Genomic DNA, 18,335 nt, shown 5'->3' with positions numbered 1-18,335 from the left:
TATATAGTTTAATAAATAAATCAATATATGAATATCAACCCTGCGCTGCCAACAGCTGTTCGTGTCTCAAACAACAAATATTCAGCAGCACGAGAGCAGAGGAGCAGCTATTTTCGTATTACAAAACGTAGAAAGCGTGTAAAAGTTGTAACCCCTGTGCTCGAATAATCAAAAATACCTGTCAAATGGTACAGATAAAATACTCGTAAATACCCCAGGTGCGCCACTGCCTGCTACGTCTGTTTGAAAAAAAAGTGATTGCGAAATACGCTGCGTGGGAAAGAAAGGAAAGGTGTAATAGCAGTGGAGGGAGTCTGTCGTGTAATAGGAGGAGGTTTGTAGTACGTTTGTGCTTTTTGCAGCTGCTGTTGGCCTATATATTGCGTGTTATCATGTTGCAAGTGGAAAAACAAACTTATAGTATTGAAATCGTCTTTGTATTGGAGACAATACGACCCTCACAGGTCTCTCCCCCTTCCTCATACGACAGCGCCAGCAGCAGCAGCAACAACAAAGCAGACGTCGGACAGTGTTGTACAGCGTCAATTCTGCTAATATCATTGTTTTCAAATTTTAATATGCATTTTATTTTAAACTTTGCTCTCGCCCCTCCATGCTGCCAACCCCCTCCTGGAGAAGACGTCATCTCACATCAGAAAAGAACGCAATCGACGGCAAAGCGTATGGCGGAAGCAGCAGCCAATAACAAAGGCAGTGGCTGCTCCTCCAACGAAATCTGAAGGCGCACTGCAACGATTTGATTTTAAACAAAAGCAGGCACGAACATATCCCAAACATGTTTTGACCTGCCGCCTGCCGCCGTCTGCTGTGACGCCTTCGCCTTCCTCTTAGCCGCCTGTGAGGCCTATCAACGAGCAATTATAACCAAAACTATGTCTTTCTCCGATTTCGATGCCATCTACGAGGATGAGCAGCTCGAGGAGTTGGAGCACTTTCAGGATCAATCGGTGGCGCCGGTGCCCGAGCCCATCATAATTCGAGGCGCTGGCAATATGACTGTGTAAGTGATCGATAAAGAATACTCAAGAATATTATATATCATTGATAGAAGACAGACTCGACTCGTATTTTCTCTGTTTGAAATTGAAAAAGTAGTTCAAGGTCTTTCCCACCTAATTTCGTCATAGGCTTTGTTTTGTCGAGCGGCTTTATTGATACGGCTTGACCTCAATTTTGGGGTGGTGGTCGCTCATGTTGCTGGGTGCATTTTTCTGTTGCCCCAGCTGTCAATTGCCAGCAGGTTGCATAAGAGAAACGTTAGCTACTTAGTTGAGGTGCAACATTCGTAATAAATGTGACGCATTCCATACATAGGTGCAGAGGAGGAGAGTCTGTTACGTTACCCATACTAAAATTCTCACTCCTCTATTTACAGATTTGGTCTGAGCAATCGCTTCAATGTGGAGTTTCCATGCGGCCTGCTGTCGCGCGTGGCACCCGAGGAGTTTAAGGCGACTGTGGGTCGCATTAATGGCGTACTGAAGAAATCCCTGCCCGTCAATGTTAAGTGGCTCTTCTGTGGCTGCGTCTGCTGCTGTTGCACCCTCGGCTGCTCCCTCTGGCCCGTCATCTGTCTCAGCAAACGCGTAAGCATAGATTCAATATAGTAAATATATAAAATATCCACATGCTCTAACCTGTTGCCCCTTCTTTGTATGCACACAGACACAACTCACTCTGGACAAACTGTTCGAATGGGAGAATAATCATCTATATCATAAGCTGGGCCTGCACTGGCGACTGCATAAGCAACAATGTGATTCCAATTCCATGATGGAGTATGTTATTTTAATTGAATTTATACCCAAAACGCCCATCTATAGGCCGGACTAGATAGGGCTCCACTCTCTCTCTGCCCCACATTAAGCACACACACACAGAGAGGCAGAGTCATGGTAGCGGGGGGCACACGTAATTGTAAACGTAATGGTAATTGTAAAATAAAATACTAACTAGCTGCTAACACACATTGCTGTAGGCCTAACCAGAATTGTAAACTAACCCGCAATCAGTCGAAACAGAGAGAGCACAAAGGGGGAGCATTAACTAGTTTAGTGCATTCGCAGATTGTCATTTTAAGCCTAGTAATATCTAATATTTAGTTTAAACAAATTTTTGGGAAACTTTCTAGATACTAAGAGCAATTAATTTCGCGTTTTCTTTTTTTTTTTCAACTTGTTTTGTCAAGCTAATGCAATATTTGAATATATATATGTATGTATTTTTCTTGTTAGGAAATTTTAAATTGAATCTTTTATCTGTAACCCATCAGAAACCCACAACAAATTATAAACAAAGATTGGTTTGTTTCCTTCTGTTGATAATATCATATCATTCATAATGTATTCTTTATCATACTTATGTGGTGTATCGTTTATGTGTGGCGTGTATGTGTTTGTTGTTTCAATAACCTTACAGCACTTTGGATGATCCATGCTTGTGGCACGGACAATCGGTGAACAATAAATACATTTAAATTATAATTACTTCTCGTTTCATTATTTCTTTATGCTTAAATATTATCAAGTCTTTTAACAATGCGCGGGCCTGGCTCTAGGAATATGTATATAGTGTTTAGGAGGGGGTGGGTGTAAACTTAAGGAATGCGATTGGAATGAATCGGTTTCTACTAAACTATATATCATTTTTGGGGGTAATACTAGGAATCTACGGGGGGTGGATATACTACTACTCGGCCTCGCTGTGAGCGTCGCCATGGCTGGATTCATCCAGGCTGTGGCTCTTGGCCGATTCGGACATGGCCATTGTGCACATGTCCAACTCGCTCTCAAAGTTCATGTTTTCCTCATCATCATACTCTTCCTCATCCTCTTCATCTTCATTTTCCTCATCCTCTTCGTTCTCCGAATCCCCACCATCGCCATCTTCGTTCTCCTCAGCTTTGTCTTCGCTTGCCTCAGTTTTATCTTCTTTCTTTTCAGTTTTTTCCTCGGTAATAGTCTCACGATTGACCTTCTCCATCTTGGGCGGGGCGTTGTCCCCTATCAGCTCGTTGGCGACTTGCAGCAGAGCATCAGTCTGCTTGCGCAGTGCCGTCATCACCATCGAGTCCTGCTTCATCTGGAAAAGGTGCTCGCTCCGGGCGAACTTCCTCTGCTGCTTGAAGAAGTCCTCGAGCATTTCCTTCTGCGCATTCCGCATGCCATTGGCCAGGTGGGTGAGCTCCTTGGTGAACAGATCCTCATGCTGCCGCTTGCGCCGCTCCTTCTGCTCCTCCTTTGAGTTGCGAACGTCCTCTGGCATGGACCGAGCTTCGGGCTGGGGTGCAGCACGGGAATTCTTGGGCGTTGACTCGATGACATTAGAGCTCCGCTGCAGCTTGACAGGCACTGGGGGTGCGGCCAGGCCCTGGCTCTGGCCCATGCGCCGCTTCCGCTGCTGTGGCTGCTGCTGCGACTGAAATTGGGACTGGCGGCTGATGGATTCCGCCTGTGGTGGCATGGGGTACCTAGGAGGCGGCCCACGCAACGTGCTTTGCGAGTAGATGGGGGGCGATGGCGTCGGCGAATGGGGCGGCGAGATCGAATGCCCCAGATCGGGAATCATGCGCTCGGGGCGCAGCGAATAGCCTGTCTCTCGCATGGGTACCGACTTGAGGCGCATGCCCGCCGGCTGGACACTGATCTCACGTGGCAGGCGCCCGGGCTGCTTCCGGGGCAGCATTAGCTTGCTGGTGGGATGCACAAAGTTGATGCTGCTCGTGCTCTGGAGTGCCATCGAGCGAGTCAACTTGTCGTGTTGCCCTGGAAGCGGTCCCATTTGGGTTAGGGACGGCGGCGGACGATCGATCTGCAGAATGCCGCGTGTGGGCCTCTTCAGCTCATCCTTGGCAAATGAAGCCACCCGCAGCGGTGGCATTGTTGGCGTGGATGTGTACACGTGATTGGAATCCTCATCAGCGTTTAGTTCCACGCTAACTGGCGGCGGAGTGGGCGACGCTGGCGCCGTTGGCGGCGGGGTGTTTGTGTCGTCCATGCCCAAGTCCATATCGGGCTCGTGCTTAACCGACACAATGATGGGCATGTGGGGCACGTAGTCGGGATCCCCGCAATCAAGCGCCTCGTGGTTGAAAGCTTCCAAGTCTGGCTCGGATATCACGTCCTTCGGCGCTGTTTCGTAGCCTGCAATGGAAGATCAATTTATTAAATTAAGAACAACTACAAATTATATGAAAATCCTACACGAGGCGAGGTTGCTGCAGAAAAGCGTCTGTCTGGTGGGAGCGCAAAAAAAAAGTGAAATGTCAAAGCGTCTTTTTGACGTAACTCGTCGATCGCCGTTTTAAGCCAGAGTTGCCACTTCTGTTCTGTAAAAAGGGTTGCCGCCTACCTGTATCGATTGGCTCCGGTTTGACGAGGCCCAGACGAAAACCAAATATGGGGTGTTCCACGCCCATTTCATCCTCTTCGCCCATCGTCTTGGAGCTGTCCATGGAGTTGCCGCATTCGCTGATGCTGCCACTGACATTGTGACCATCGCCGCCGCCCAACATGCGGCAGAGGACGCGATAGACCTCCTCGGGCACAACCTTGGGCACTCCAGTGCCATACCGCGTCGTTGTGTTGTAGGTGGACTTGAGGAACTTCCACTTGGTCCAGATCTGAATGCTCGACTTTTTCACGTAGCCCTTGCTGCGCATTATCATCTCGACCTGCCGGAACACGTGCTCGCTCTTCGTATTCCGATCGTGCAGCCTCTCTAGTGCATTAATGTTCTGCATGATGCTCAGCATTTCCAGCATCTCGGGCCGGCTCCACAGGTTGCGCTCGGGCCGCGAGTTTGTGTGGACAACAACATCGTTCTTGGCCCCGGCCCCACCCACACCAACCCCTGGGCCCGTCAGCATGTCTGCTGGTGGCGGCGAATGGTGCTCTGTAATGCGCATGGGCATCAGTAGGCCGTCCACATCGCCCACAACTCCATTACCGCTTGCGGCCGTGCTGATGAGGCTGTTGATGTTCTGGCTCTGACCTTGGCTCTGACGCATGTTGTGCTCCACTTTGTTCAGCAGACGCATCTTCGTGTGGGCGGCCACCGTGGTGTGGGCGCCCACCGTGGTGGCTGGGCTCCCGCTGCTCGAGGACGAGCTGGATGCATTTTTGACCGACGACGAAGTGCTGTCGTTCAGGCCCATATATCGTGGCATTAACATTGTTCTATGAGTGATATTTAATCACTCTGCGGTATCTAAAAGAAAAAATATTTCGATTAGATTTGAAAATATTGAAAACCTTTGTACATGTGACTTTCAAAATTGTTTGGAAAATATTTTATACGCATGTCTGTAAGTATATTTGAAGTGAAGTCCATATTTAAATTCTACTTTGGAAATCCACCACCTTTGAGCAACTTCCATAGAAACGTTTGTATGTTTTCAGTTTGAGAGCACAAATGTGAAATATGGATGGATGTGACGTGTTTCCAACTGTTTAACACATTCCAAAACCCATCAACAGAGCGGACCGGACCCCAACACACTCATTCCCCAATCGTGCACACATACCACTAGAAAACTAAAGAAAAAAGCATACAAATCTAGTACTGAGGAAGTATATATTTTTATCGATTTTGATTACGAATTTCAAAACGAATAATGGTCCGAAAAAACACGTCAAATACGAACATACAACCCACACACACACACACACACACACACACCCCTCGCACCACACACATGCCAAATAACAATCAAGAAGTCAGACGCTCAATAATAGAACTGAACTCTTTTTTCAGATAGTGTTTTCGTAAATATGATACGGGCTAATGAATAAATAATATAAATTCTGAAGAAATTAAGGGCAAGCGCACACAGCTGCTTCTCTTTTTACTTATGCGTAATCTCAATCGCAAAAAATTCAAAAGAAATACGAAATTATGCGAAGAAGCACAAAAGAATATGCCAAAATGTGGCAAGAAGAAGACTTTCTTCCTGTCAATGTCAGCGATAGGGAACAGGGGATATTGGCAAGGGACAATATTTGAAAAAATCCCAAGCGTTTTTGCGTCATTTTCCAGCTTTCTGTGGCATTTTTTGCGAATAAAACGAGCGGCTTGAGATTTGCAAATGGCACAGTGGTCACGGGGTCATGGAAAACGAAACGGGTTGTCAGACCGCATGGCCTGTTGGTCCTGTTTAGCACATTTAATTGGATAAAGCCATTGCATTCGATTTGGATAGGCTTTATTAGGGGCTTTAGACGAGGGGCGGGCGCATGTGTACTCTAAACTCACACTGGACACAGAGCGGATATGTAATTTCCAATTCAATTTAAATTGATTGTGTCCACTGTAATGAGCAGAGATACAACTGAACGTTGACAATAAGCCGCATGGTATAATAATAAAGAGTGAAGTGTTCCTCTGAATTCTTCCACATTGGCATATTTTTCTGTTCTCTCCTGCAGGCAGGTACGCACTACAGGTAAATAAGTCCCTCAATGAACGGAAATTCGTCACCTTGTATCAATACACCTTGAACCAGCGCAGCACAAAACGAGAACAAGCTGCGCTCTTCTGCTCACGAAAACACACACACACACACACTCGCGAGCACAAATTTACGCTTATTATGTGAGTGCTGAGAAGTTTTTCAAGAAAAAGAACAACTGAATTCAATTTCCCAATTACATCCATATCGAATTTAAATAAAAGCCAATTGACAACTGACATGGCAGCCCCTTCGGTGTGTTCTAGAGCCCCTCCTTGCCATTTCAAGATATTTTGAGGCAGATAGTTCAATAGTTTTAAAACAATTTTTAAGATTCAACTATTATTCAGCAAATGACTTGCTTGCCAGGCAGCACACACATACACTTGCACTTACCAGCGCGAGCAAGAGAGAGAGAGAGCTCAGAAAACGGCGAACGAACAAGCAACGAAATTGAAGCAACCAACCAACCACCGTCGTTAACGACTATTTCAATACTAAATTTGAAAACTCGAAAGCGACGAACGGGCCTACAAAATCCAAACTATATATACGCGTATATATATGTATTTGTACATATGTGCCTTTTCAGAAAGGCACAAATAAATGGTTATGGTTGCTAGTTGTTTTTGAGATTGTGAGAGATTGCGAGAGACAGTCGGTTGTTATATGTATTTTTCGTGGCTGTCGGCATTTTTTTTTTTTTTTTTCATATTATGTATTTTATTTTTCTCTTATTTCAAGAACGGGGTTATTCGAAAAAAAACAACAGTATGCAAATTGACAGATATATACATACATACATACATGCACAGAATGTATGTTTTATGGTTAGATGATTCGGAATTTCGCCACATTTGTAGTTATGTGTGTACATATGTATGTATGTTAAAAAATTCAGTAAATTCCATGTATCAAACCCTATCGATTTTTGTTTACATATTCTTTCAATTTATTTTTATGATGACATAATATGAGGGTTGGGTTGGGATGGGAAATTGTGTGTTCACTCTGGGTATAAAAGTTAAATCTGAAATATTTCGTTTCTTGTTTCTGTTTATTTTTGTATTACAAAATATTTACATTCTTCTTATCTACTTTCGTAGCTTTACAACTTAAATCTTTAAATTACAATTACTGTAAAGTCTTGTAAGATGTTTCCCCCCATATTCAGAATTTCAGAAAATTTCACCTAATTTGAAAGAAAGTTTTCAGTCGAGAATTGCCTGTATGTACATGCCGATACACCCAGCTGACAGAAAACAAGGTTTCTGTGAAAGATTCCTGGAAGATCATGTTTCAAGAACCAATTCATCCACAGGTGAGCAGCCTTTTGTGGGTTTCACTGTGCCCCGATGGCTACGTATTTTTCGGGCTTGAATTCTTGTTTAGATTTCTCAACGGTTCGGTTTGGTTCGGTTCGCATTCTGCTGAGAGGAGCTTCCTTGGATTTTATTGTAGTCTTAGGGTTGCATATGCTGTGTATGGGTATGTATGGGAAGGGGCTATCTGATTGCCTGAAGTCTCAAGTCGAAACTAGATTTACAACTATTGCGGGGTGGAGAGTACAGCGTAGAGTGCGGCAGAGGAGCCACAGAACAGGAAACTTGAACTCCACTCCACTCCATGGACAGACCCGAGCCGGCAGAGGCGGCGTGTCTGGGAAAATGCGGAAAACCTTTCTCATATTTGCATGAATTACGCATCACAGAGAGACGATTTATCTGCTCCACGAGTCCGAATATAATGTACGAGTATAATGTCGCTGAATGAAAATTCTGGCATGTGTCTGGCAGTAATGTGTACTGTGTGTGGACTCTGTGTGCATGTGTACTACGAGTACATAATGTGGAACACAACACACCCGCACACAGATGTCTGTCACTGCAGACTTATTACTGCCTGCGACTATATAATATTGAGCTTCGAATAAATAGTTTTGTTGATAAAAAACTGTCACACACATACGAGGGAGGGGGTGGGTGGGAGCCACTCGGGAGGTGGCCCGAGAGACGAGACTCGATTCGACTCGAGAGCGGCTGGAAAAATATCTACGTAAAATGAAAAAAAAAACAAAATCAAAATGAAAAACACACTCACGACGACCATAAAAAAATCCGAAGATGATTCATTCGTCGGATTCGGGCACTTGCTGGCTCTGTTTTTCTTCTTCTTGGTTTTCTTTTTTTTTTTTGTTTGGCCTTATTTTCGTACTCGAACTGTCGGGCTAGAATCGCGAATTCCAACTGAGAGTTGGCCCCAAACCAACGGAGGAAGTGGCAGGAAAACCAGAATCTGATTTCGCGATGCCATACCCGCTTGGGGCTCGGTTCGGGAAGCTTAGCCATGAAATCGACTTTCGACTAACTTATTTTGAATACTCGTACAACGTGCATACACATGTACATATGTGTATATGTACATATACACTGGTGGTAGCTATGGGGGTATGGTATCTACATATCTCTACTCATAGCGCTGATTACCGCCAATATTCTATTTAAAATTGGAGTTCTTAAAGGTGTATGATGTAATCCAATTCATTCATTCTTGGTAAAGCACAAAACCAAATGAGATAAGCGTAAAGGAAGCTACATCTGCTGGGAAATCCCCTTATTAGTAACAATCAATACTCTAACTGCTTTGACACTTCTTTCATAATATTAACTCGATTTAATTATTAATATTAATCATTATCTTTTTATATAGATTTATACCAAACACAACGCAAAGCTGAATGAAAAATAAACTAAATTGTTCAAGAAGTCAATCCAAAGGTATGGGAATGTACGCATTAACCTTATCCGTCTGACGCTGCGAGATGCACTCACAGATCCAGATGATGTTGCGGCACTCCAGCTGCTTCAGCTTCACGTAGGAGTAGAAGACGCCGTAGTGGAATTGCTGTAGATACGAGTACACGTTGTTCTTGGCCTCGAGCATCAGAAAGCGATCCTCAAGGCCGATCAGTCCGTCGGTGTCCCGCTCGATGTTCTCGAACATGTCGCCATAGCCCGCAAAGTTGCAGATATCGCGCACACGGTCGTAGTCCAAGATCTCGGAGAGGGTCCGCAAGGCGAGATCGGGCAGATGGCCGCAGGTGGGGTACAGCTTCAGGCGGTCGTCGGGTGTCAGGTTGGTGGGCAGGGCGTTCACGGTGATGGTGATGGCCCGACGATCCGCCTCGAAGCGCAGTAGATTGCACATTACATCAGACGTGGTCCCGCCCAGGCCCTCGCAGAAGGAGTAGTAACTCTCCAGATAGGCGCGGTAGAGCACGCCCCGGACAATCTCCACGTCGATTTCAACAAAGGTCTCCTCGTGGAACTCGGACGGAATGAACTTGGCCAGCGGCGTATCGATGAGCACGGCGTTGAAGAGCTCCACCGAGCTGACGGCCACCTCAATGGCCGCCAGTTGGTCGAAGTAGCCCAGCGGATTGCACATCTCGAGCAGCCTCTTCATGGGCCTGTTATTGTTCAGGCCCGCGATCAGCAGCGCAACGTTGTCGATCATGTACGGATAGCGGATGTACTCGAGGAACGAGCTCAATGGCTCCGTGGAGTGGGCCCGGATGTAGTTGAACTCATGGAGAAGCTTCTCCCCCAGCCGCTTCTCGATCAGATCCACATTGAACTTGCGATCGTTCGAAAAGATGTTGCCGTAGTCGGTGCCCTGGATGTTCATCATTACGTCTTCGAGGGACTCGCACTGCGTCAGGGCGAGGTAGTCGGAGTGCTTCAGCATCCCGTTCTTGAAGCCCCGCGCAATGCCCTCCAAAAAGCCCCATTCGGTGTTGAAGAGTAACGACATTTGTAGCTCTGTTTTTTTTACAACTTTCTCTGAACAGATATTAATATTACTCTGGTATTGTTTTTGTTTATTCTAAATATATTGAGTTTCACGTCACAGCTGTGTATTCTACTGATCCTGAGGTTTTTAATATATCCTCAAATCTTCGCATATATACTAACATTAAATAATATAAAAAACTCTACAAATGCGTCAATTGTTAATGGTATTATGACATTAGACTGTGTTAGCTGACTAGCAGGAAAAACAGAGATGGCCTTATGGAAAATGCCTGCAGTCAGAGCGAGAACAATATATACATATGCGTCCAGCTGGCTGTCCAGTTGAGCTGCGGCAGAATTAATCAATTGCATACGGCATACAGAATTGCACCGCGGAATCAGATGTGTTGCTGGGAGCCTGCATCACATGGATGATCACGTCCTCGTTTGTCTCCGGCTTTTGAATGTACACGTGATTCACCATTTTTATTTTCCAAACACGCATCAAACATAAACGCATTCCGAAGATGTTCGGATTTCCAAAATTTGCCGTTAACGTATTTTTAAAAATCCAATTTTTGAAATTTTTGGCCATTGCGGCCCACACAGTGGACGGATACGCGTTGTAAGTTCATTACAACGTTTTCTCACATATGAATGTGGGCTTTAGGAGGCATTAGGCACTGTCAAAGTCTAATGGCAATTAGTGGCTGTGTTTTGCTATAAAACATAATTTTGTATCAAGCAGTGCATTAGTTATTCGACTAAAAAGCATTAGACATGTCTAGAGACGGCTACGAACAATAATGTTGTCTCTCAAGATATCCCTCTATACGCAGAAAAATTTAAAAATTTGCAGTTGAAAAGCATTTGAAAATTTCTTGCTTGACAAGGCGCGCGGCATATTGTGGGCACTCCCGATACTGTCACTGGTAAATAACCTTTTCTCAACGGTGTGGCAACTCTGTTAGAACTGGGAAATTCTTAATTAAATTTAAATGCATTTCATTGACTGTGTAGCAATTTAGTTGAAGTAAAATGCGAGTACGGGATTGGTGTTCATCACTACAAAGAGAAAGTGCAATTAAACATATGAATTGCTTTAATTTCAAAACGTGTTCCTCATATTCAAATATTCCGCCAAATCACTGCTTGACGCACGCGTTATTGTGGGTACCAAGCAGTTGTAGTTTCCCGTCAACCTTTTTTCAACGATGTGGCAGCTCTGTCGGGGTGCGTTAAATTTGAATTTTGAGAGGGCGAATTATATAAAGTGTGCCAAACTGATTTAATTGAGAGCTATTACAATACCCCAGATCATATATTTAGAGAGAGAAACGAAATATCGCATAGCTTATTAGCTTCGTTTCTCTGTGTCTTGCACATGCGCCTGGAGAGATGCTGGACGTCCAAATGACGCGACCTGTTGCTCTTGGCCCGCAGCTTACTTGCATTTTGTTTACTCAGTCAGCCCGCTGCTTTCGTGCAAACAGCATTACAAGTATTACAGTAAATCTGCAGCAATGTAAACGTTTTTCTTCCGTTCATCGTCAATGTGAAATGTTCTCTATTTAGTTTCCAAACTGCGTCGCGTTTCATTTGTGTCGCCGCGTGTGCATCGCATAAATGTTGTAATAAAATGTTAATCAAATAATAATTGCCACTAACGTGTGTAATTGCCCATCACAGAGGCGTCACTGTGCACAGAGACAAAACATTAGCGAATACATTCGCCTACACTCCGAGTAATGCAAATTCCATTGGCCCAATGAGGTGTGGAACAGCCTGATCTGATCTTCTGCGTGACTCGAAATCAGAAAGATATATATCACAGTGGGAAATAATGGTGAGGAATATAATACACAAATATTGTGAATCGATAATTAAAATTCAGCTAAGAGAGCTTTCACTTTCTAAATACTTTTCATTTATTTGGAAATCCAAGCCTTCATCAAAAGTTCTGGGTCAAATATTTTTAAATACGAGTGTGGTGCGGGGTTGTTCCCTTGTGATTTACAAAATTGATTTCCAGGTCACTGCCGAAGGGGAAGAAAGCATTTCTCATGGTAACAGAACCGAATAAAACAGAGCAGACTTTTGGCAGCTGCAAACCCATGACTGCCACCTGTTGCGTGGCAGGCAAAGGCAAAGCCATTGCGACCGTTAAACAGCTGGAAAAAGTCACGGGCCCCCGACAGGCGTCACCAGCTATGGGCAATAAATAATTGAGGGGCGAAAGAATTTAATTCCTGCACTTGTCATGTCAGGGGCTCGTCACTTTGATAAACTTTGCATGCGAAAAGTCTTAGACGACACCACTCTGCTCTTTGTTCCACATTAAAGTCCCTGAACAGACTGTTGTGGTGTCATGTGCCCGTCAAGGAGTAGTCCAAATATCAGGGGATTGTCGACGACATGTGACAACTGAAATGACTTTGCACCAGAGAACACTTTCGAAATGTCTTTGCACCGGAGAACACTTTGCACATATCCACAAATCACAAATCATTTGTGCACAGTGTGGGAAGTGTTTATGGCATTTTGCGAAAACATTTTCATGGTTTCAGAAGGGGGAAACACATACGGAGGGGATCTCTATGAAAGCAGGAAATGCTAAAACTATTAATAAACACTTTGTACGGAAAGATTTTCGGTCAACATTATGACCAGATGAGGAAATTGTACAATGTACTTTAATTGGAGGAGAGCTGTGATACATCGTGCAGTCATTAGAGGAATGGGGCAGGGGGATTCAATCAAAATTTCTTGGCATTGGCACTCTTAACCGAAGTGGTGGGGGTGGGAGTGGTGGAGTACACCCTGTAGATGAAGAGCCCGACGGCCAGATGAACGGCGATGACGGTCACAATAGCCGATATGATATCGGCATCCATGTGGGCGATGAGAAAGAAATTCTTTAGCACCACAAACTTCAGAGCAAAGAAGGTGACAACGGGGAAGCCGATGATCAAAGAGCAGTAGAAGATCAGCAGCAGAACAACGATAACGGGATGTTGCTTGTGGGCCTGCGGATGCAGAATGATCTCCCACTCGGACAACGTTTCGATCCTTTCCATGCGCGAGAACTCCTGCTGGAAGACCAGGCGGAAGATGTAGACGGCGATGAGGATATGCATCACAATCACAGTGGCCACACCCGAGCCAATATCTGCATTCAGGTCGCTGGTGCCCAGGATGACATACTTGAAGCCGCAGAAGATCAGCACTGGGCAGAGCAAGAACACGACCAGGAAGTAGAGCAGCTGCTGCAGTCCATTCAGCAGGACTTTCGCATGGCATTTCTGGTGGGGAGAGGTAAATCAATCAGGTTTGAGGGGGTAACCATTCCAAGTGCTAACCTCTATGGAAGTGGCTTTTTCCAGGCTGGGAAGATCCAGCGGGGAGGCCGGACCAAGCCTGCGTAGCCTGGCAAGCATTTTGAATCAGCAAATCGTATTACAGCCTTGGCATTGGCATGTGCCTTAAGGCCAACTCTGATGAGACAGACAGACATCCCCTTGGCCATAAAAAACGTTGGCGCAATTAAGGTATTAACTTTGAAGTGACAAAACATCCAAATTTTGGCTCGGCATTAAAAGATTGGCACGACTCGAGGCAGAAATATCTGGTCCCATGACCACGCGACATAACTAAGTATAAATATAAGTACTAGTACTATATAGTATGTGATTATAAACCCCCGTTTCGGGGCAGAGATTAGATAGCTCTCAGAAGAGTTAATTAGCCAGACACTGGAATTCGGGAGAGTAGAAAGGAATCGGAATCGGAATCGAACTAGCTGTCCGATAAAGTTCTCAAACTCAAATCAACGTCGTGATTTTTATGGGCTCACTCGAGTCAAATTCCCAGCCCCTAAATTTACAACCAAAAGATTATTTGCTCGAGCTTCTGGTCTGGTCAGCTGACTCTTCCTTTGGGGTACGGGTACGGTGTTTCCCCAGGCGAAATTATGAGTAAACTTCTTCATAAATGATCCATAAATTATGGGAGCTTCTTTCGTTTTCTCGAATTTCATTTGTCACTTTTCACTTTTGATTGTAAAATAGCCATAAATCAGATATGATGAGGCATTCTAGGGAACTTCACTCAACTTCGATTCGCTATAACTTCAGGTATATCCTTTCTATCACCGCGAATCTTAAATCATATGAAAGGTGGTACAATTTTCTTGTCAACATTATATTTTTTGTTGATATATGAGCTTCAGATTCGGAGTAAAAATTATGAAAGGGCCATAAACGATCCAAACTGTAAAATTTAATTTTCGGAGGGTTAATCAACCAATTTTAGATCCGACATCTCTCCATATATTTTAATGAACAATACTTTAAGCGACTCCCAATAAAGGTACCCATACATAAAAAACATAAGGACACAGGATATATATTTTTTTACTTTTCCTAAGTTTTTAAATTCAAAACTTTGAAAAAAAACACCTCACAAAAATCATCAATTTTGCATTTGAAAGCTTAATATTTCGTAAGTTACAGCCAAAGAAACATTAGTTATGTGAAAAAACTACCTTTGAAAACATCATAACAAAAAAATCTATAAAAAAACTTGGTTTGGTTCGAAGCGGAAAAATGTTGTCGGGTCGTGTTATCGAAACTGCAAAGATGAAAGATATCGAAGATAGCTTAGCATTTGGTTTTCTCTTGGATCAATAGGATACTTTTGCAATAAACAGGAGAAGAAACTTTTTAAACGAATTTAAACAGACCAAAGTAATAAATTAAAAAGAAACTTTGACAATTTTTTGAGTTAATTCTTTGTGCTTGTATTTTTTACTAATACTTTTCCTCGAAATTCTGTAGAATAAAGAAAATGAGAGCTAACATCCCATCATCTGTTATTTTTCGCGCAAATATAAATACTAGTATAAAGAGCATTTGATGTACGTTTAATTAGCCTAAAGGTTAGCATATCTACTCCTATATCTACTATTCCATGAACAATAATTCCAATTAATGTTCGTTATCTCGCATTGGCTGGCATTACTCATACGCCGTGTGGGCAATTGATTTTTGTTTGCCTCTGCAGAGGCTTGGCGCCAGAGCAGTCGCAGAGCAGACTAAAAATAAATCGTTTATCTAATAGAGTACAAAGTGTGGGTTGGGCCACTGGTATATCCCATTTATCCAAAACAGTTTAGGGGAATTTCATGGGACCTTTTATCAATCGAAATTGTCTGAATTTCTATTAATATTCCCGCAACGATAATGAGTTAAGAATAATTTGAATTTGAGTATTTTTATGCCGATTCAGTTTGTTTTGTTGCCAGGTTGGGTTCACGTCTTCTTTTAGCCACACTTTCTGGTCTGCTGAAGAGTTGGCCCTCAGCCAAATGCGCAACAGCTGGCGGCAGCAGCGGAAGAGGCATGAAAATAATGAGAATTATGCCAAGTTCACACATGAATTGGGTCAAAATCGGACACCTGAGATGAGGGACTGGCGATGCTGGCAAGACAGGGTATTGCTCATTGCTCATTGCTCGTTATGGCTCGATGGCCACAGCAGATGCTGCAAATTTAATGACAACTAATGGCAAAACTATTTGAAATTCAACTCCTGGCGGGAGACTGCGCTCCGCTCCACTGCATCCACTGCAGCCACTCCATCCGGGACAGCATTAGAAATGTGCCCTTGAACCAGAGCAAAGCTATTTGCATGCATCGAGCTATTTATTCATGCATCTGTGTTTGCTTCTACTTATATGACTGCAATTATGGTAATTGCCTCGTCTTGGGTTGGTCCCCAGTCCTGAGACACTTCCTGGGCAGTCCCGGCACTTCGTTTGCGTCCATTTGTTTGCTCTGTTCTCCACCCAAGCCAAGCCACACTCCACGCTCGCTCCACCCCCTCGACTCCCTCTAGACTGGCCTTGGCTTCAGCAGAGCCCTCTGTCCCTGTCCGTGTCCTCCCTTCTTGGCCTTGACAGAACCATTGACCGTCAATTGAAAGTTGACCAAGCTTTATTGGTTTCCTTCGAGTGTGTATGCTCCATCGAATGGAATGCCTGCTGTGGAAAATTTCTTCCCCCAAGTTCCCCACCATCAGTGTCTGCCGGTTGCCACTTGACCTGGCCGGAACACATGTTCAGGGACCATTGTTCAGTCCTTAAACCGCTTTGCTGGCAGCTTCAAGCGTTAACAGGAAGAGCTGCGACAATGGCCAAGGACCCCTTTGTTGGCATCGCCTCAGCCATCGCCAGTTGCAAAGTTGCATTCCTTCTAGAGCTCTCAAAGAGCCACAGCCAGAGGGGGAACACGCGTTCCCAGAACCTTAGTCAAGGCACAGAAACACTTAAATGCTAAACCAACTGTTGATACAATAATTCTGTCGCTTGAGGTCCTTTATCCATCATCTCTACCAGATTTGCATACAATACAAAACAAACAGCTCGAAATCGGGATTTGTGTTTCCATGGAGCACTCACCCATGCATTCCCCCCCTTTCAGAGAAAAGTACATCCATCAAGCAGGCAGTAGCCAGGCCCGGTCATAGACACTGAACAAGTTTAACGCACTTTCGATTGTGTATCCTTCTGCCTACATCTTTGTGTATCCCTCTGTGTATCCTCTTATCGCTGGATGCTTGGGGCAGGTCGGTTATATCAATTTTCGGGCGCTCAACATAAATTTATTGGCCATGTGGGAGCGCTCAACTTTGAACTGATACTGAACCGAAAACAGTTCTTAACTATTTGCTGACCCTAAGGATTGAACCTTAGATAACCTCCACATCTCCAGAAGTCGTCGCACAATTGAATTTTCGATGACATCTGATGGATGATTGCCTTGATGGCCATTGTTCGCTCTGCGGGGCCAATGTGGATGTGGGGGCAGCCGTAAAACAACAGGATACGAGCAGTAATGAACGCCCTAATGAGTCCCAAAATAGCAGGACCAAACTGCTGCCGGTTCGGACTTTCAGAGCAGATTAAATGGGAAATTAATTAAATATAATTTGGCAGATATACGTAGAAGTTCAATTGATGGCTACATTTTACGGAAATAGATCTCCTTGTTACGAGTAGAAGAACTTTCTTCGAAGAACCCCACCCATCCGAAACAGTTAAACAATCAGAGGCTAGACCTAATCAAACATATTTAGTTTGCCCTCCAATCAGTGCCTAAACATGCTGAGAGTCAGGTACTTGAAACACAATAGAACTCAGCGAAAGCAAACACAATCAAAAGTCACCTGTCGTATATTTTCGCCTGCATTTGCCTCAAATATTTGTGCAAAAATCCAGCAAGAGTCGCTTTGAGTAGAGTCAACAACGGTCATGCGACCGCTGAAAGCAGCAGAATCAGATACAGATACAAATAAAGATATATGTAGATACGGGTCTGATAGCAAAAGACCCCGTGGACAGGCACGAGTCTGAATTTATGGGAAGCTTTGTTGACCAGCCTGACAAGGAAGACCCAGAGACTATCTCCCATTTGCCCATTTGCCCATTTGCCCGTTTTCCCAAAACTCCAAACATTGTCCAAGTCATCATTATTTGAACATTCTCTGAGATTTCTTTGGAATATTTTTTCATCTGCAGAGGAGAGATTTATTCATTCCTTTGAAAGGAATGTGTCCATAAAGCATAGCACTAAGGAGTTCTACGTATTCCCATTCTGATTAGTGGTTGGAGCACATGTCACAAGGCGGAATTTTACACTTAAGATAGACTCTGGATTAGGGGGATTTGACGTGGCCCATTCAAAACTAATTAGGACTTGAAAAGAATTGATTAAACCTCAATTATCGTTGGCTATTGCAACAATAACAGCAATTGAAACGTATCAACAGGAAAGACTTAAGATTTGAGTATCAAATGGGGTAAGCCCAATGGGAACAGAGCGTACTCGTAGATTAAGTATTCTGAAACACTGCACGAACAGAAGAGAGCATGGAAAGTCTTAAAAAGTTTATTGAAATTGTTGATGCTCTCTCTTTATAGTCTGCCTAGTTCTTTACTGACTTTTGAACTCGTCTGTCTTGTGTAAATTGTCTCTTTAAATTGATGTTTGTATTTAATTCAATTGGGGAACGAT

The 18,335-nt window shown here is 43.9% G+C and overlaps 5 protein-coding genes across 8 annotated transcripts in view; 2 read left to right on the top strand and 3 right to left on the bottom strand.

Moving 5' to 3' along the window:
* The first annotated feature begins 84 nt into the window (after positions 1 to 84).
* LOC111067717 (cysteine-rich hydrophobic domain-containing protein 2) lies at positions 85 to 2,501 on the top strand. 3 transcript variants are annotated; one of them, XM_022356985.2, is made up of 4 exons: positions 85 to 334; positions 640 to 1,021; positions 1,397 to 1,607; positions 1,687 to 2,501. In XM_022356985.2, the coding sequence occupies exons 2-4, from the start codon at positions 894 to 896 to the stop codon at positions 1,852 to 1,854; spliced, it is 507 nt and encodes a 168-aa protein (XP_022212677.1). In that variant the 5' UTR covers positions 85 to 334; positions 640 to 893; the 3' UTR covers positions 1,855 to 2,501. The 3 variants fall into 3 exon arrangements, with proteins under 3 accessions (XP_022212677.1, XP_022212678.1, XP_041449561.1); XM_022356986.2 differs by having other exon boundaries at positions 85 to 341; XM_041593627.1 differs by lacking the exon at positions 85 to 334 and having other exon boundaries at positions 637 to 1,021.
* Positions 2,306 to 8,701, bottom strand: LOC111067712. 2 transcript variants are annotated; one of them, XM_022356980.2, is made up of 3 exons: positions 8,570 to 8,701; positions 4,372 to 5,229; positions 2,306 to 4,163 (listed from the first exon to the last, which is right to left on the bottom strand). In XM_022356980.2, exons 2-3 carry the CDS (start codon positions 5,192 to 5,194, stop codon positions 2,710 to 2,712), a joined length of 2,277 nt encoding a protein of 758 aa, XP_022212672.2. In that variant the 5' UTR covers positions 5,195 to 5,229; positions 8,570 to 8,701; the 3' UTR covers positions 2,306 to 2,709. The 2 variants fall into 2 exon arrangements, with proteins under 2 accessions (XP_022212672.2, XP_022212671.2); XM_022356979.2 differs by lacking the exon at positions 8,570 to 8,701 and adding an exon at positions 6,866 to 6,973 and having other exon boundaries at positions 2,308 to 4,163.
* A 462-nt stretch (positions 8,702 to 9,163) lies between these two features.
* Positions 9,164 to 10,385, bottom strand: LOC111067715 (probable V-type proton ATPase subunit d 2). Its single transcript, XM_022356983.2, has one exon. It carries the CDS (start codon positions 10,280 to 10,282, stop codon positions 9,236 to 9,238), a length of 1,047 nt encoding a protein of 348 aa, XP_022212675.1. The 5' UTR covers positions 10,283 to 10,385; the 3' UTR covers positions 9,164 to 9,235.
* A 1,401-nt stretch (positions 10,386 to 11,786) lies between these two features.
* LOC111067636 (G protein-activated inward rectifier potassium channel 3) overlaps positions 11,787 to 18,335 on the top strand; it is a 28,429-nt gene continuing 21,880 nt past the window's right edge. Inside the window, exon 1 of the mRNA XM_022356852.2 lies at positions 11,787 to 12,109. The gene's annotated coding sequence lies outside the window, so the exon portion shown is untranslated. The remainder of the gene's footprint in view (positions 12,110 to 18,335) is intronic.
* LOC111067638 lies at positions 12,907 to 13,745 on the bottom strand. The gene is made up of 2 exons (XM_022356857.2): positions 13,623 to 13,745; positions 12,907 to 13,565 (listed from the first exon to the last, which is right to left on the bottom strand). Exons 1-2 carry the CDS (start codon positions 13,698 to 13,700, stop codon positions 13,020 to 13,022), a joined length of 624 nt encoding a protein of 207 aa, XP_022212549.1. The 5' UTR covers positions 13,701 to 13,745; the 3' UTR covers positions 12,907 to 13,019.

This window comes from Drosophila obscura, unplaced genomic scaffold (genome assembly GCF_018151105.1).
Source record: "Drosophila obscura isolate BZ-5 IFL unplaced genomic scaffold, ASM1815110v1 contig_192, whole genome shotgun sequence".
Classification (NCBI taxonomy): Eukaryota; Metazoa; Arthropoda; class Insecta; order Diptera; family Drosophilidae; genus Drosophila; species Drosophila obscura.
The sequence above is the reverse complement of the archived record's forward strand: the minus strand, read 5'-3'. Positions and strand labels throughout refer to the sequence as shown.

Excerpts from the sequence above, each read along its gene's own strand:
- LOC111067717 (XM_022356985.2), top strand. The coding sequence starts at position 894 with ATGTCTTTCTCCGATTTCGATGCCATCTACGAGGATGAGCAGCTCGAG. Across the intron at positions 1,022-1,396 it reads GGCGCTGGCAATATGACTGT|ATTTGGTCTGAGCAATCGCT; the intron begins GTAAGTGATCGA and ends CTCTATTTACAG. Across the intron at positions 1,608-1,686 it reads TCATCTGTCTCAGCAAACGC|ACACAACTCACTCTGGACAA; the intron begins GTAAGCATAGAT and ends GTATGCACACAG.
- LOC111067715 (XM_022356983.2), bottom strand. The coding sequence starts at position 10,282 with ATGTCGTTACTCTTCAACACCGAATGGGGCTTTTTGGAGGGCATTGCG.
- LOC111067712 (XM_022356980.2), bottom strand. The coding sequence starts at position 5,194 with ATGTTAATGCCACGATATATGGGCCTGAACGACAGCACTTCGTCGTCG. Across the intron at positions 4,164-4,371 it reads ACCGGAGCCAATCGATACAG|GCTACGAAACAGCGCCGAAG; the intron begins GTAGGCGGCAAC and ends CTTCCATTGCAG.
- LOC111067638 (XM_022356857.2), bottom strand. The coding sequence starts at position 13,700 with ATGCTTGCCAGGCTACGCAGGCTTGGTCCGGCCTCCCCGCTGGATCTT. Across the intron at positions 13,566-13,622 it reads AAAAAGCCACTTCCATAGAG|AAATGCCATGCGAAAGTCCT; the intron begins GTTAGCACTTGG and ends TCTCCCCACCAG.